Here is a 15,588-nt window from a genome sequence, read left to right on the forward strand (position 1 = left end):
GGAGCTGTTCTGACCAAGACGCAGGGTTGCGAAAAGAAAGACTGCGTAAGATGCGACCAATAGTCTGATTGGCCCGTTCTGCTTGACCGTTAGACTGGGGGTGAAAGCCGGAAGAGAGACTGACGGAAGCCCCAATCAAACGGCAAAACTCCCTCCAAAATTGAGACGTGAATTGCGGACCTCTGTCCGAAACGACGTCTGACGGAAGGCCATGAATTCTGAAAACATTCTCGATGATGATTTGTGCCGTCTCTTTAGCAGAAGGAAGCTTAGCAAGGGGAATGAAATGAGCCGCCTTAGAGAACCTATCGACAACCGTAAGAATAACAGTCTTCCCCGCTGACGAAGGCAGTCCGGTGACAAAATCTAAGGCGATGTGAGACCACGGTCGAGAGGGAATGGGAAGCGGCCTGAGACGGCCGGCAGGAGGGGAGTTACCGGACTTAGTCTGCGCGCAGACCGAACAAGCAGCCACGAAACGACGCGTGTCATGCTCCCGGGTGGGCCACCAAAAACGCTGGCGAATGGAAGCAAGCGTACCCCGAACGCCAGGGTGGCCGGCTAACTTGGCAGAGTGAGCCCACTGAAGAACGGCCAGACGAGTAGGAACGGGAACGAAAAGAAGGTTCCTAGGACAAGCGCGCGGCGACGGAGTGTGAGTGAGCGCTTGCTTTACCTGCCTCTCAATTCCCCAGACAGTCAACCCGACAACACGCCCCTCAGGGAGAATCCCCTCGGGGTCAGTGGAGGCTACTGAAGAACTGAAGAGACGAGATAAAGCATCAGGCTTGGTGTTCTTAGAGCCCGGACGATAAGAAATCACGAACTCGAAACGAGCGAAAAACAGCGCCCAACGCGCCTGACGCGCATTAAGTCGTTTGGCAGAACGGATGTACTCAAGGTTCCTATGGTCAGTCCAAACGACAAAAGGAACGGTCGCCCCCTCCAACCACTGTCGCCATTCGCCTAGGGCTAACCGGATGGCGAGCAGTTCGCGGTTTCCCACATCATAGTTACGTTCCGACGGCGACAGGCGATGAGAAAAATACGCGCATGGGTGGACCTTGTCGTCAGAGAGGGAGCGCTGAGAAAGAATGGCTCCCACGCCCACCTCTGACGCGTCAACCTCGACAACGAACTGTCTAGAGACGTCAGGTGTAACAAGGATAGGAGCGGATGTAAAACGATTCTTGAGGAGATCAAAAGCTCCCTGGGCGGAAACGGACCACTTAAAGCACGTCTTGACAGAAGTAAGGGCTGTGAGAGGAGCTGCCACCTGACCGAAATTACGGATGAAACGACGATAGAAGTTCGCGAAGCCGAGAAAGCGCTGCAGCTCGACGCGTGACTTAGGGGCGGGCCAATCAATGACAGCTTGGACCTTAGCGGGATCCATCTTAATGCCTTCAGCGGAAATAACAGAACCGAGAAATGTGACGGAGGAGGCATGAAAAGTGCACTTCTCAACCTTCACAAAAAGACAATTCTCTAAAAGGCGCTGGAGGACACGTCGAACGTGCTGAACATGAATCTGGAGTGACGGTGAAAAAATCAGGATATCGTCAAGGTAAACGAAAACAAAGATGTTCAGCATGTCTCTCAGGACATCATTGACTAATGCCTGAAAGACAGCTGGAGCGTTAGCGAGGCCGAAAGGAAGAACCCGGTATTCAAAGTGCCCTAACGGAGTGTTAAACGCCGTCTTCCACTCGTCCCCCTCCCTGATGCGCACGAGATGGTAAGCGTTACGAAGGTCCAACTTAGTGAAAAACCTGGCTCCCTGCAGGATCTCGAAGGCTGAAGACATAAGAGGAAGCGGATAACGATTCTTCACTGTTATGTCATTCAGCCCTCGATAATTTATGCAGGGGCGCAGGGACCCGTCCTTCTTCTTAACAAAAAAAAACCCCGCTCCGGCGGGAGAGGAGGAGGGGACTATGGTACCGGCGGCAAGAGCTACAGACAAATAATCTTCGAGAGCCTTACGTTCGGGAGCCGACAGAGAGTATAGTCTACCCCGGGGGGGGAGTGGTTCCCGGAAGGAGATCAATACTACAATCATACGACCGGTGTGGGGGAAGAGAGGTGGCCCTGGACCGACTGAACACCGTGCGCAGATCGTGATATTCCTCCGGCACCCCTGTCAAATCACCAGGCTCCTCCTGTGAAGAAGAGACAGAGGAAACAGGAGGGATAGCAGACATTAAACATTTCACATGACAAGAGACGTTCCAGGAGAGGATAGAATTACTAGACCAATTAATGGAAGGATTATGACAAACTAGCCAGGGATGGCCCAAAACAACAGGTGTAAAAGGTGAACGAAAAATTAAAAAAGAAATGGTTTCGCTATGATTACCAGAAACAGTGAGGGTTAAAGGTAGCGTCTCACGCTGAATCCTGGGGAGAGGACTACCATCCAGGGCGAACAAGGCCGTGGACTCCCTTAACTGTCTGAGAGGAATGTCATGTTCCCGAGCCCAGGTCTCGTCCATAAAACAGCCCTCCGCCCCAGAGTCTATTAAGGCACTGCAGGAAGCTGACGAACCGGTCCAGCGTAGATGGACCGACAAGGTAGTGCAGGATCTTGAAGGAGAGACAGGAGTAGTAGCGCTCACCAGTAGCCCTCCGCTTACTGATGAGCTCTGGCTTTTACTGGACATGAAGTGACAAAATGACCAGCAGAACCGCAATAGAGACAGAGGCGGTTGGTGATTCTCCGTTCCCTCTCCTTAGTCGAGATGCGGATACCTCCCAGCTGCATAGGCTCAGCACCCGAGCCGGCAGAGGAAGATGGTAGTGATGCGGAGAGGGGGGCAACGGAGAACGCAAGCTCCTTTCCACGAGCTCGGTGACGAAGATCAACCCGTCGCTCAATGCGAATAGCGAGTTCAATCAAGGAATCCACGCTGGAAGGAACCTCCCGGGAGAGAATCTCATCCTTTACCTCTGCGCGGAGACCCTCCAGAAAACGAGCGAGCAAAGCCGGCTCGTTCCAGCCACTGGAGGCAGCAAGAGTGCGAAACTCAATAGAGTAGTCTGTTATGGATCGATTACCTTGACATAGGGAGGACAGGACCCTGGAAGCCTCCTCCCCAAAAACAGATCGATCAAAAACCCGTATCATCTCCTCCTTAAAGTCCTGATACTGGTTAGTACACTCAGCCCTTGCCTCCCAGATTGCCGTGCCCCACTCACGAGCCCGTCCAATAAGGAGAGATATGACGTAGGCGACACGAGCAGTGCTCCTGGAGTAAGTGTTGGGCTGGAGAGAAAACACAATATCACACTGGGTGAGGAACGAGCGGCATTCAGTGGGCTCCCCAGAGTAACACGGCGGGTTATTGATTCTGGGCTCCGGAGATTCGAAAGCCCTGGAAGTGGCCGGTGGATCGAGGCGGAGATGGTGAACCTGTTCTGTGAGGTTGGAGACTTGGGTGGCCAGGGTCTCAACGGCATGTCGAGCAGCAGACAATTCCTGCTCGTGTCTGCCTAGCATCGCTCCCTGGATCTCGACGGCTGAGTGGAGAGGATCCGAAGTCGCTGGGTCCATTCTTGGTCGGATTCTTCTGTTACGGTTAGTGAATGAGGACCCAAAAGCGACTTAACGTAAACAGAGCTTCTTTAATAGCAAAACAAATGTAGGCTCAGATGGACCGGCAGATTCCGACAGGACAGGACAAGGTTGCAGCAAACATGACGATAGTCTGGTTCAGGCATGAACAACACAAACAAGAATCCGACAAAGACAGGAGCAGAAACAGAGAGAGATATAGAGGACTAATCAGAGGGAAAAAGGGAACAGGTGGGAAAAGGGGTAACGAGGTAGTTAGGAGGAGACAAGGCACAGCTGGGGAAAAGAGGGGGAGAAAAGGTAACCTAACACGACCAGCAGAGGGAGACAGGGTGAAAGGAAAGGACAGAAACAAGACACAACATGACAATACATGACAGGATAGACTAGCCCCTCACCTCAAAATGGTACAGACTGTGTCTTATTTCAGCATCTACATTATTCCAATTATCATGGTATATTACAGCCTCCCTGCTTAAGTCCACCAACAAAGATCCCTTTTTGTTGCTTGACAACACTCATCAGAAGGCCTTGACTCCATTATATTTTACCTTTTTTTTTTTACCTCTCAGAGATCTACATCTAGGCAATGCCCTTTCCTTGGATTACCTCTCCTTTTTAAGTGATGTCTGTACCAAGAACCATGTGGACTGTTCCTACACAGAATAGCCAGACAGCCATAATGACTTTCTATCAGTTCCTGGGATGAACACGAGCATGGAAGTAGGTGACTCCCTGCTGTTCCATAAACCACATCTCCCGTGTGCCTCCCTGGTAAATAACAACATTTCCCAGGAGTCTGTCAAGCAATCACTAGGGGGGAAATCACTGACATCCTTGACTGTTAAAGTCCTGCAACATCAGAGTAGTGATAAATCTGTCCCCTATGAGGAAAAATGCAGGGGTCATAAGGGCTAATGATCAATGGGCTTTGGGATTCTTTGTGCAAATGGAAAACATCATCAACAAATACATTCGGGTAAATGACATAATAGCCCTCCTGTTTCTTGGTGCAATGTTATTGTTCTGATTACCTGTTCCTTGCAAAGCTGAGAACTCCATAGCTCTCATCAGGAACTGCTTCTCTGCTGTCTCATAGCAACCTATAAATAGAAATGTCCCTATTAGGCAGTATGGCTGTGATGGCTGGAACAAGTTGTGGCCTCTTTAATTGTGCTGTAAACATGTCCTGTTTTCAAGATTATGATTTACCCATTATTTTTGCAATATAATAAATCCAAGACAAAAATGTCAAAAAACATCTGCAATGTGTATTCAAGAAATAAACATGAGTGTATTTGTCTTTGTGGTCAGGAGGGCTAAATATTGCAACCAAATTACAATTTTGATGTCTTGGACATGTAGACACCCTGACATGATTAGGCTACTGAACCTAACTTCAGCACAAGTTTTCCACTTCTGTCATAGGGCAGACAAGTGACAGCCACCTTCCCTGGCTCAACATCTGTGATGTTAATATGAATGATCACATGAAACTGTATAACTTCCAGTGTACAAAAATATTAAATTATACTTTTTGTATATACTGAATCTTGATTCTCCCTATGTTGTGGAAGTGAGACATAGGCTAATCTCTAAAAATGTTTTGTCATTATATGCTGTAAAAAATGTGTTATAAAACTGTGAACCTTTCCATTTTATTGGAAGGTAGAACTGGATTGTTTGTGTGATGGTTCTTACCAGACGCAATCTTTATTTTTGTCGACTCTGACGTCAAGAAAATGCACGTTTCATTCACCAGGCAAAAAAAAAGAAAGTTATTTACAACCTCAGTATCTTGAGGTTGTGGTTATTGAACGCGCAGTGAAAGGAATGCCGCCTAATGGATTGATTTAGAACGTTTCCATAACAAAAGCGAGGAGCATGATGCGCTACGCTCCCAGAGCTCGGAACCTAAACCAGGACAGTAAGCTCCGAATAAACTCCGAATAAATCCAGGGATTATAAAGAAGAACCTTGTATTTTCATTTTTTTCCCATTATGTTTCAGGGTCGCTAATGACAAAACATTGGGACACCTTTGAACATGACAAGCCTGCATCAGGTAAGATAAGTGGTGGAATGACAGTTACACCTTCTTGATATCTTGAACATAAGAATATGTGGATTAATGCAGGTCATTTTCACAGAAAACGTAAATAGTCTACATATTAATATATATATATATATATATATATATTAAATCCCACACACCTTTTTGAGTAGACAAGTATATTATAATTCGATAATGGAAGATAGTTTGTTTAGCTAATGAGAATATTAAATGTGAGGAGTCCATGGTTATGTGAAGAGTCAAAATAACACATTAAATTGTGGTCCTTCGGGTTACTTCTGCTGATAACAAGTTTACTGTTATTTTAACGACATAAAGGAATCATAGTAAGTACTATATGTCTGTAAAAAAAAGTCGCCTAAATTGTACAACAGATCAGGAATTTTGTATTGAAACGTTTTCTAACAGATGCGCATCTCTAACACAAGTTATCCAAAATGAGGACCATGGACAGCGACGCGGTATAGCCTAGTCTAATGGTAATCTATTAAACAGATAATGCACGTTAGGTAGCCTACCCGAAGAAGATACATCTTAGTTGTCGTTGAATACAGTAAGAAAAAATTATCTGAACATTACATAGATGTTTTTGCTGAAAACATGTGACCCAACTCTTCAACTCTTCTAGGATGATTAGCGCTTATGGTGACGATGTTTTTTTCCACAACCATATGATTATCTCAATATGTCATGTCATTTATTATTGGTATTTAATGATCGAAAAGTTCAGCTAATTCATTTATAGGCTTAGATCTGGGATTAATTGGTCAATTACAGAGCAACAATAACAAAATAACATTACAATATTGAATACTAGGCTATTGTCCATCAATATCTAACAAGCAATACATTCAAGATAAATGGCTTGATTACATATAGGCTATAATGCACAATCTTCCATCTAATTGATGTTTTACACAGGGAGATGGAAGCTTACAGAAGATACATGTGACAAGTTTTGACCACTATTCACAAAATTCTATATTTTTTCGTTGCCACTAGCACAGTTTACTGTTTTGACAATAAAACTACCTAAATAGGTATAAAGTTCCTTCCACAATTTCCATACCTGTTCATGTCTTAATAAAATAGATTTTTAGAACACAGATTGCCTCCTGGTGGTAGTCTTGGGAGAGGCTTGGAAAGTATCCATTGTGCTTGTGTGTTTGTGATAATACTAGATGGATGAATCAGTAAGCCGACCTATATATTAAGCAAAATATCATGCAAAATAATCTATGCTTTGTTTGAAGGGCTGCAGGTAGTGACTGTCTTTCACCACTGAGGGAGGGCACTATCTGTGTATGTCTTGGTGATGATGGCAGACATACTAGAGCTGCGGACAGACGGGAACTCTCTCCTGAAGGCGGTGTGGCTCCGACGCCTGCGGCTCACCAGGCTCCTGCTGGATGGGGGTGCCTACATCAATGAGAGCAACGAGCGAGGAGAGACACCGCTCATGGTGGCCTGCATGTCCAAACACAGCGACCCGCAGAGCGTCAGTAAGGCAAAACTGGTTAAGTACCTACTGGATAACAAGGCTGATCCCAACATCCAGGATAAAGCAGGCCGGACGGCCCTGATGCACGCCTGCAGCCAGAGGGCGGGACATGAGGTGGTGTCCCACCTGTTGACCAATGGGGCAGACCCAAGTCTGGAAGACAGGAGTGGGGCCTCTGCTCTGGTCTATGCCATTAACGGAGACGATAAGGAGACCCTAAAGGGTCTCCTAGACGCATGTAAAGCCAAGGGCAAAGAGGTCATCATTATCACCACAGACAAGTCACCCTCTGGCACCAAAACCACCAAGCAGTACCTGAATGCCCCCCCTTCCACAGAGCTAGAGGATAAGTGCTCCGCTGCATTCTGCACCACTCCCTCTGACATTGAACTCAACACCTCCTCATCACCTAACTCAGCCGAGCAGCACAACACGATCTTCAGTTTCCAGACAAAGTTGAAAACATCATCCAGCACAGCAGCAAAGCTTCCCAATGGGCCGACTTCTCCCACGCGGCGACCAGCCAACCCCAAGCGTGCTCGTTTACCCCAGCTGAAACGTCTGCAGTCAGAGCCCTGGGGGCTGATCGCTCCCTCCGTCCTCGCTCCAGCTGCGGCCCACGAGGAGAGTAAAAGAACGTCCTCTGATGAGGACGTTGTCACAGGCATCAATGGACTTTCTCTGTCCAAGAGATCGACTCTGTCTCGACAAAACAGTGTGAATGGCAAGGATGTGTTGTTTCCACAAATTTCGTCCTCATTATCTGTCCCTCCAACTTCCAAATCGGCATATGAGAAGAGTCTGTGTCAGCAGCACCAGCCCCTAGCCCGGCGTAGCACCGTCCCTGCAGAGCAGGACAGTAGCAGTAACACTGGGCCAGCCAGTTTGAGAGACACAGTCTACAGGAGATGGCTGGGCACTGACCACTATGACTCAGACTTCCAGCTGTACTCAGACTGTTGCATGCTGGACTCTCCTAAGGTTCCTCTAGAAAGGAAGAAACTCAACGGATCTCCGTTAGCCATTCTGACCAACTCCACTGACATCAACAACAGCACGTCATCTCCCAGCACAGCACGACGGTGCGCACCAGGCCTCCTGGAGAGGCGAGGCTCAGGGACTCTGCTGCTGGACTACATTTCCCATACCCGGCCTGGCCATCTACCCCCCCTGAACTTCAACCCCAACCCTCCTATACCTGACATTGGAACCAGCAGCAAGCCCTCATCCCCTCTTGCCTCAGGTTTCAGATCAATAGCTCCAGTAGCAGCAAACTCACCAAATAGAGGCCAGCTCAAGTCAAAGAAGAAACTTGTAAGGAGGCACTCTATGCAAGTGGAGCAAATGAAACAACTCTCTGCTTTTGAGGAGCTGTAGTGGGACTCATTGTTTGTAGACGTAGCAATGTTCACCACATAAAAAAAAATGTAACCTTTCTAAAGAAAATGTCCTGATTTTGTAGATTTTTTTTATTTCAACCTTTCCTCTTAGAAAATCAGTGGAACAAGAATATAGCTTGCTTATACAGTTGTAAATGTTATTAATGCTCTTAGAATATCAGCACCACCTATTCAACATTACAGGTTAGACACTAGCAACATCTCAAGGTAACAACTGATGGCTGAGAGATTCAAAAGCATTACATTTCTAGACAATTAAAAATCACAAAAACTATTTGAATGTAACCGTATGAATAACAATTATTTGTTGGGCCATCAAGTCCTTTAGATGTGCAATCCTAAGAACACATACAGTAGGAAATACATGTGTAGCCAACAAACCAGATGGTTGTGTAGAATTATGTTATTCATTCAAAATGCAGGTGGGCTAACTAGAAATACAAAAAAATGTGTTATGTTTTGTATGTTGTAGCTCTAGTATGAAAGGGAGTTTGACTGTTTTGTAGCAAATTTGTATACAGTGCCTTCAAGACAATTATCGGAAAAGAAGGTGGATCAAAAAGTTATTTATAAGTCCCAATGCAACCAAAGGGTGTTTTGTTTTAGTGCCGTTGGTTTCCTGCCCAATATGAAAGGCTAAGAAAACGTACAAATCCTATGACTTATATGCCTTAAGTACAATTAAAGAGATTATGGAAATCAGCACTTCATTATCGTAAATTCTAAATTGCCCAAGAGAAAAATAAAATGTTGTTTCTCCAAATGTTTTGTAGATATAGCAGGGCATGTATTTTCATACATTAGTTCCATGACAAAACAACACAAATTCAGCAAAAAAAGCAACTGCGTTTATTTTCAGCAAACTCAACATGTGTAAATATTTGTATGAACATAACAAGATTCAACAACTGAGACATAAGCTGAACAAGTTCCACAGACATGTGACTAACGTAAACGGAATAATGTGTCCCTGAATAAAGGGAGGGGTCAAAAGTAACAGTCAGTATCTGGTGTGGCCACCAGCTGCATTAAGTACTGCAGTGCATTTCCTTCTCATGGACTGCACCAGATTTGCCAGTTCTTGCTGTGAGATGTTACCCCACTCTTCCACCAAGGCACTTGCAAGTGGCCCTGGCCCTCACCATCCGATTCAAAGGGTGCCAGATGTGCTCAATGGGATTGAGATCCGTGCTCTTCGCTGGCCATGGTAGAACACTGACATTCCTGTCTTGCAGGAAATCACACACAGAACGAGCAGTATGGCTGGTGGCATTGTCATGCAGGAAGGGTACCACATGAGGGAGGAGGATGTCTTCTCTGTAACGCACAGCGTTGAGATTGCCTGCAATGACAACAAGCTCAGTCCGATGATGCTGTTACACACCGCCCCAGACCGTGACGAACCCTCCACCTCCAAATCGATCCCGCTCCAGAGTGTGTAACGCTCATTCCTTCGATGATAAACGCAAATCCGACCATCACCCATGGTGAGACAAAACAGCGACTCGTCAGTGAAGAGCACTTTTTGCCAGTCCTGTCGACGGAAGAGCACTTTTTGCCAGTCCTGGTCCAGCGACGGTGGGTTTGTGCCAATAGGCGACGTTGTTGCCGGTGATGTCTGGTGAGGACCGGCCTTACAACAGGCCTACAAGCACTCAGTCCAGCCTCTTTCAGCCTATTGCGGACAGTCTGAGTACTGATGGAGGGATTGTGCATTTCTGGTGTAACTCGGGCAGTTGTTGTTGCCATCCTGTACCTGTCCCGCAGGTGTGATGTTCAGATGTACCGATCCTGTGCAGGTGTTGTTACACGTGGTCTGCCACTGCGAGGAAGATCAGCTATCTGTCCTGTCTCCCTGTAGCTCTGTCTTAGGTGTCTCACAGTACGGACATTGCAATTTATTGCCTTGGCCACATCTGCAGTCCTCATGTCTCCTTGCAGCATGCCTAAGGCACGTTCACACAGATGAGCAGGTACCCTGGGCATCTTTCTTTTGGTGTTTTTCAGAGTCAGTAAAAAGGCCTATTTAGTGTCCTAAGTTTTCATAACTGTGACCTTAATTGCCTACCATCTGTAAGCTGTTAGTGTCTTAACGACCATTCCACAGGTGCATGTTCATTAATTGTTTATGGTTCATTGAACAAGCATGGGAAACAGTGATTAAACCCTTTACAATGAAGATCTGTGAAGTTATTTGGATTTTTACAAACTATCTTTGAAAGACAGGGTCCTGAAAAAGGGACGTTCCTTTTTTTGCTGAGTTACATATCTGGACACTACAAACGTAAATACAGACTTTAGTGGTTGTTGTTCCTCTAGAATATAATTTACACTTATGGCAATTTAAGTAAAAGTTAATACAGCTGCCATGTAACTTAACTGTAAGACATTCCTTCTGATTAAACATTAACATATTTTGATGCATAGTATTTTTGTATGTAGTTTGCTGTATATTCTAAATAAATGTCTCTAAGCACTTGTCATTCAACAGTTTCTTACCAAATGCAATGATATTTGAACGCATTTCACTTACAGAGTTCATCATCATCAGATGGTAATATGTGTTGACTGCTGTGTATAGTTTCATTCTAAAGGCTAGGCCAGTCCTGGTGGTAATCAGGTCCATCATGCCAGACCAACCATGGAAGCACTTAAGTCCCACAGCTTCTGGCAGCTGCCCTGAGGACCCACAGTTTTTGAGGTGCAGTCACTTTAGCTAGGATAGAAAACAAAGTCAACTGCAATGTCTCTCCTGCCCTCTATCCACCATTCATAGTGACAATAGCAGTAGGTGGATGGTTCTTTATGGTATTTATGAATGTCTTATTCAATGCGTCTCTATGGGCTATAGTAGTAAAGGTCAAAGAAAACATTATATCCCCCCCAAAATATATACTTTTTCTACACCTAAAGGGGTCCTAAAATTCCTAATCAAATATCTAAATGATCCATGGTATGACCATCTTAAAACAATTCCATGTGTTAGCTTAATGCATCTGTTCAGAGAGAGATGAAGCCTGGGCCAAGTACCATAGAACCAAAGATCAGAATGATTGGAAATCATAGAAAATTAAGAAACGCCAGTAAAACTAAAATTAGAAATGCAAAAGCCTCGTTCTATATGGATAGTCTTATAAATAATTCAAAAACAAGCACAGCAGTTTTGGAAATACACATATTGTATTACCTTTTAAATAGGTTAACTAACCAACCCATTCAGCAACTAATCCTCCAGGACAGTCATGAGCCAGCAGATATAGCTGCTGTTTTTAATCACTATTTCTCACCTATTAGCTCATCTGTTACCTCAAATAATAATTCTACCCATAATTCCATTAATGCTACAGTGCCTTCGGAAAATTCAGACCCCTTCCCTTTTTCCACACTTTGTGAAGTTACAGCCTTATTCTAAAATTGATTAAATAAAACATTTTAGTTATCAATCTACACACAATAACCCATAATTCCAAAGGAAAAACAGGTTTATAGAAATGTTTGTACATTTACAAATGTTTTTAAACTGAAATACCTTATTTACATAAGTATTCAGACCCTTTGCAATGAGACTCGAAATTGAGCTCAGGTGCATCCTGTTTCCATTTATAATCCCAGAGATGTTTCTACAACTTGATTGGAGTCCACCTGTGGTGAATTCAATTGATTGGACATGATGTGGAAAGGCACACACCTGTCTATGTAAGGTCCAACAGTTGACAGTGCATGTCAGAACAAGAACCAAGTCATGAAGTCAAAGGAATTATCCGTAGAACTCTGAGACAGCATTATTTTTTACTATTTTTTATTTATTTAACCTTTATTTATAGTTTTTTCCTCATTGAGATAACATCTCTTTTCCAAGAGAGACCTGATCCAATAGCAGCAGGGGGAACAACGTTTCAGACAAAACAACTTACATACACTAACATAACATTAAACAAAACTATAAACACACATACAGTACAACAATTACATATTACATTAAAAACACAAACATCTTGACTAAAAACAGCTGGCCTAAAAACAATTACATTATTATTACAATTATGTTGAGGCACAGTTCTGGGGAAGGGTACCAAAAAATGTCTGCATAATTGAAGGTCCCCAAGAACACAATGTCCTCCATCATTCTTAAATGGAAGAATTTTGGAACCAACGAGACTCTTCCTAGAGCTGGCCGCCCGGCCAAACTGAGCAATCTGGGTTGAAGGGACTTGGTCATGGAGGTGACCAAGAACCCAATGGTCACACTGACATAGCTCTAGAGTTCCTCTAGTTCCTCCACCAATCTGGCCAGATGTAAGCCACTCCTCAGTAAAAGGCACATGACAGCCTGCTTGGAGTTTGCCAAAAGGCACCTAAAGGACTCTCAGACCATGAGAAACAAGATGCTCTGCTCTGATGAACACAAGATTGAACTCTTTGGCCTAAATGCCAAGCATCACTTCTGGAGGAAATCTGGCACCATCTCTACGATTAAGCATGGTGGTGGCAGCATCATGCTGTGGGGATGTTTTTCAGTGGCAGGGACTGGGAGACTAGTCAGGATGGAGGGAAAAATGAACAGAGCAAAGTACAGAGAGATCCTTGATGAAAACCTGCTCCAGAGCGCTCAGGACCTCAGACTGGGGCAAAGGTTCACCTTCCAACAGGACAACAACCCTACGCACACAGCCAAGACAATGCAGGAGTGGCTTCAGGACAAGTCTCTGAATGTCCTTGCGTGGCCCAGTCAGAGCCCAGACTTAAACCCGATCTAACATCTCTGGAGAGACCTGAAAATGGCTGTGCAGCGACACTCCCCATCCAACCTGACGGTGCTTGAGAGCTTCTGCAGTGAAGAATGGGAGAAACTCCCCAAATATAGGTATGCCAAGCTTGTAGCGTCATACCCATGAAGATTTGAGGCTATAATCGCTGCCAAAGGTGCTTCAACAAAGTAAAGGGTCTGAATACTTAAGTAAATGTGATATTTCAGTTTTTTTTTATACATTTGCAAACATTTCTAAAAACATATTTTCACTTTGTCATTATGGGGTATTGTGTGTAGATTGATGAGAATAAGAATAGAAAAAAATCATCCATCACAAAATAAGGCTGTAAAGTAACAAAACGTGATAAAAGTCAAGGGGTCTGAATACTTTCCCAATCCTCTGTAGGTCTTTTTTCCATGTTTTTATTTATTTAACCTTTATTTAGCTAGGCAAGTCAGTTAAGAACAAATTCTTATTTACAATGATGCCTACCCCGGCCAAACCCGGACGACGCTGGGCCAATTGTGCGCTGCCCTATGGCACTCCCAATCACGGTCGGATGTGATACAGCCTGGATACATTATACATTGTACATTATACATACTAGCCACTTTAAACAATGCTACTTAATATAATGTTTACATACCCTAAATAGTATCTCTATCCACAGTTAAACAAGTCCTATATCGACATAACCTGAAAGGCCGCTCAGCAAGGAAGAAGCCACTGCTCCAAAACAGCCATAAAAAAAGCCAGACTACGGTTTGAAACTGCACATGGGGACAAAGATCGTACATTTTGGAGAATTGTCCTCTGGTCTGATGAAACAAAAATAGAATTGTTTGGCCATAATGACCATCATTATGTTTGAAAGAAAAAGGGGGAGGCTTGCAAGCCAAAGAACACCATCCCAACCATGAAGGGGTGGCGGCATCATGCTGTGGAGGTGCTTTGCTGCAGGTGGGACTGGTGCACTTCACAAAATAGATGGCATCATCAGAACGAAAATTATGTGGATATATTGAAGCAACATCTCAAAACATCAGTCAGGAAGTTAAAGCTTGGTCGCAAATGGGTCTTCCAAATGGACAATGATCCCAAGCATACTTCCAAAGTTGTGGCAAAATGGCTTAAGGACAACAAAGTCAAGGTATTGGAGTAGCCATCACAAAGCACTGACCTCAATCCCATAGAAAATGTGTAGGCAGAACTGAAAAAGCGTGTGCAAGCAAGGAAGCCTACAAACCTGACTCAGTTACACCAGCTCTGTCAGGAGGAATTGGCCAAAATTCACCCAACTTATTGTGGGAAGCTTGTGGAAGGCTAGCCGAAACGTTTGACCCAAGTTAAACAATTTAAAGGCAATGCTACAAAATACTAATTGAGTGTATGTAAACTTCTGACCAACTGGGAATGTGATGAAAATAAATAAAAGCTGAAATAAAATCATTCTCTCTATTATTATTCTGACATTTCATATTAAAATAAAGTGGTGATCCTAACTGACCTAAGACGGGGAATTTTTACTCAAATTTCAGGAATTGTGAAAAACTGAGTTTAAATGTATTTGGCTAAGGTGTATGTAAACTTCCGACTTCAACTGTATCATCATTAATTGAATTTAGACAAATGACCAAACCCGGTCGGTCACAGGCTTGGATAACACTGGAGGCCCCTTTGTTCTCCACAGAGATGGGTATAGCTGCTTTTATATTTTGATTTGTTTAACACTTTTTTGGTTACTACATGATTCCATATGTGTTATTTCATAGTTTTGATGTCTGCACTATTATTCTACAATCTAGAAAATAGTCTAAATAAAGAAAACCACTTGAATGAGTAGGTGTGTCCAAACTTTTGACTGGTACTGTATGTTTGATGTATTAATGCAGGCCTCATCTAAAAAAATAGAACCTAGTCTCAGTATGACTTCCCAGTTCATTGTTATTAATATTAGACAGTAGTTGCCTTATTATTCTTGTTTCTCTGCATTTTCTTTCTAGGTTTGTTTACATTTTTTCATTTGGATACTTGAAAATTAGATGGTGCATCTCAAAATATTTCATTGCGCAAAAACCTCAAAAAAAGAAATAGATTTTTTTATATATTTTTAAACCTGTGATTGTAATAAGAGCGATCCCTGTCGGATGTCCAAAAAAAGTATTTATTGCTTTACTGTAGTGTAGTTCTGCATGTTTTCAGTTTTGTAACAGCTTCTGACTATTGAAGTAGTCTCTGATTCAATGGTGCATGCGTCTATTCAAAGTTATAAAACCTGTGTTTAATTCA

At 43.8% G+C, this 15,588-nt stretch overlaps 1 protein-coding gene across 1 annotated transcript; it reads left to right on the forward strand.

The window, feature by feature from the left end:
- The first annotated feature begins 6,962 nt into the window (after positions 1–6,962).
- LOC110520271 (ankyrin repeat domain-containing protein 34C-like) lies at positions 6,963–8,686 on the forward strand. The gene has a single exon (XM_021597495.3). It carries the CDS (start codon positions 6,963–6,965, stop codon positions 8,523–8,525), a length of 1,563 nt encoding a protein of 520 aa, XP_021453170.1. The 3' UTR covers positions 8,526–8,686.
- The last annotated feature ends 6,902 nt before the right edge of the window (positions 8,687–15,588 follow it).

This window comes from Oncorhynchus mykiss, chromosome 1 (genome assembly GCF_057628025.1).
Source record: "Oncorhynchus mykiss isolate SJ-2025 chromosome 1, ASM5762802v1, whole genome shotgun sequence".
Taxonomy (NCBI): Eukaryota; Metazoa; Chordata; class Actinopteri; order Salmoniformes; family Salmonidae; genus Oncorhynchus; species Oncorhynchus mykiss.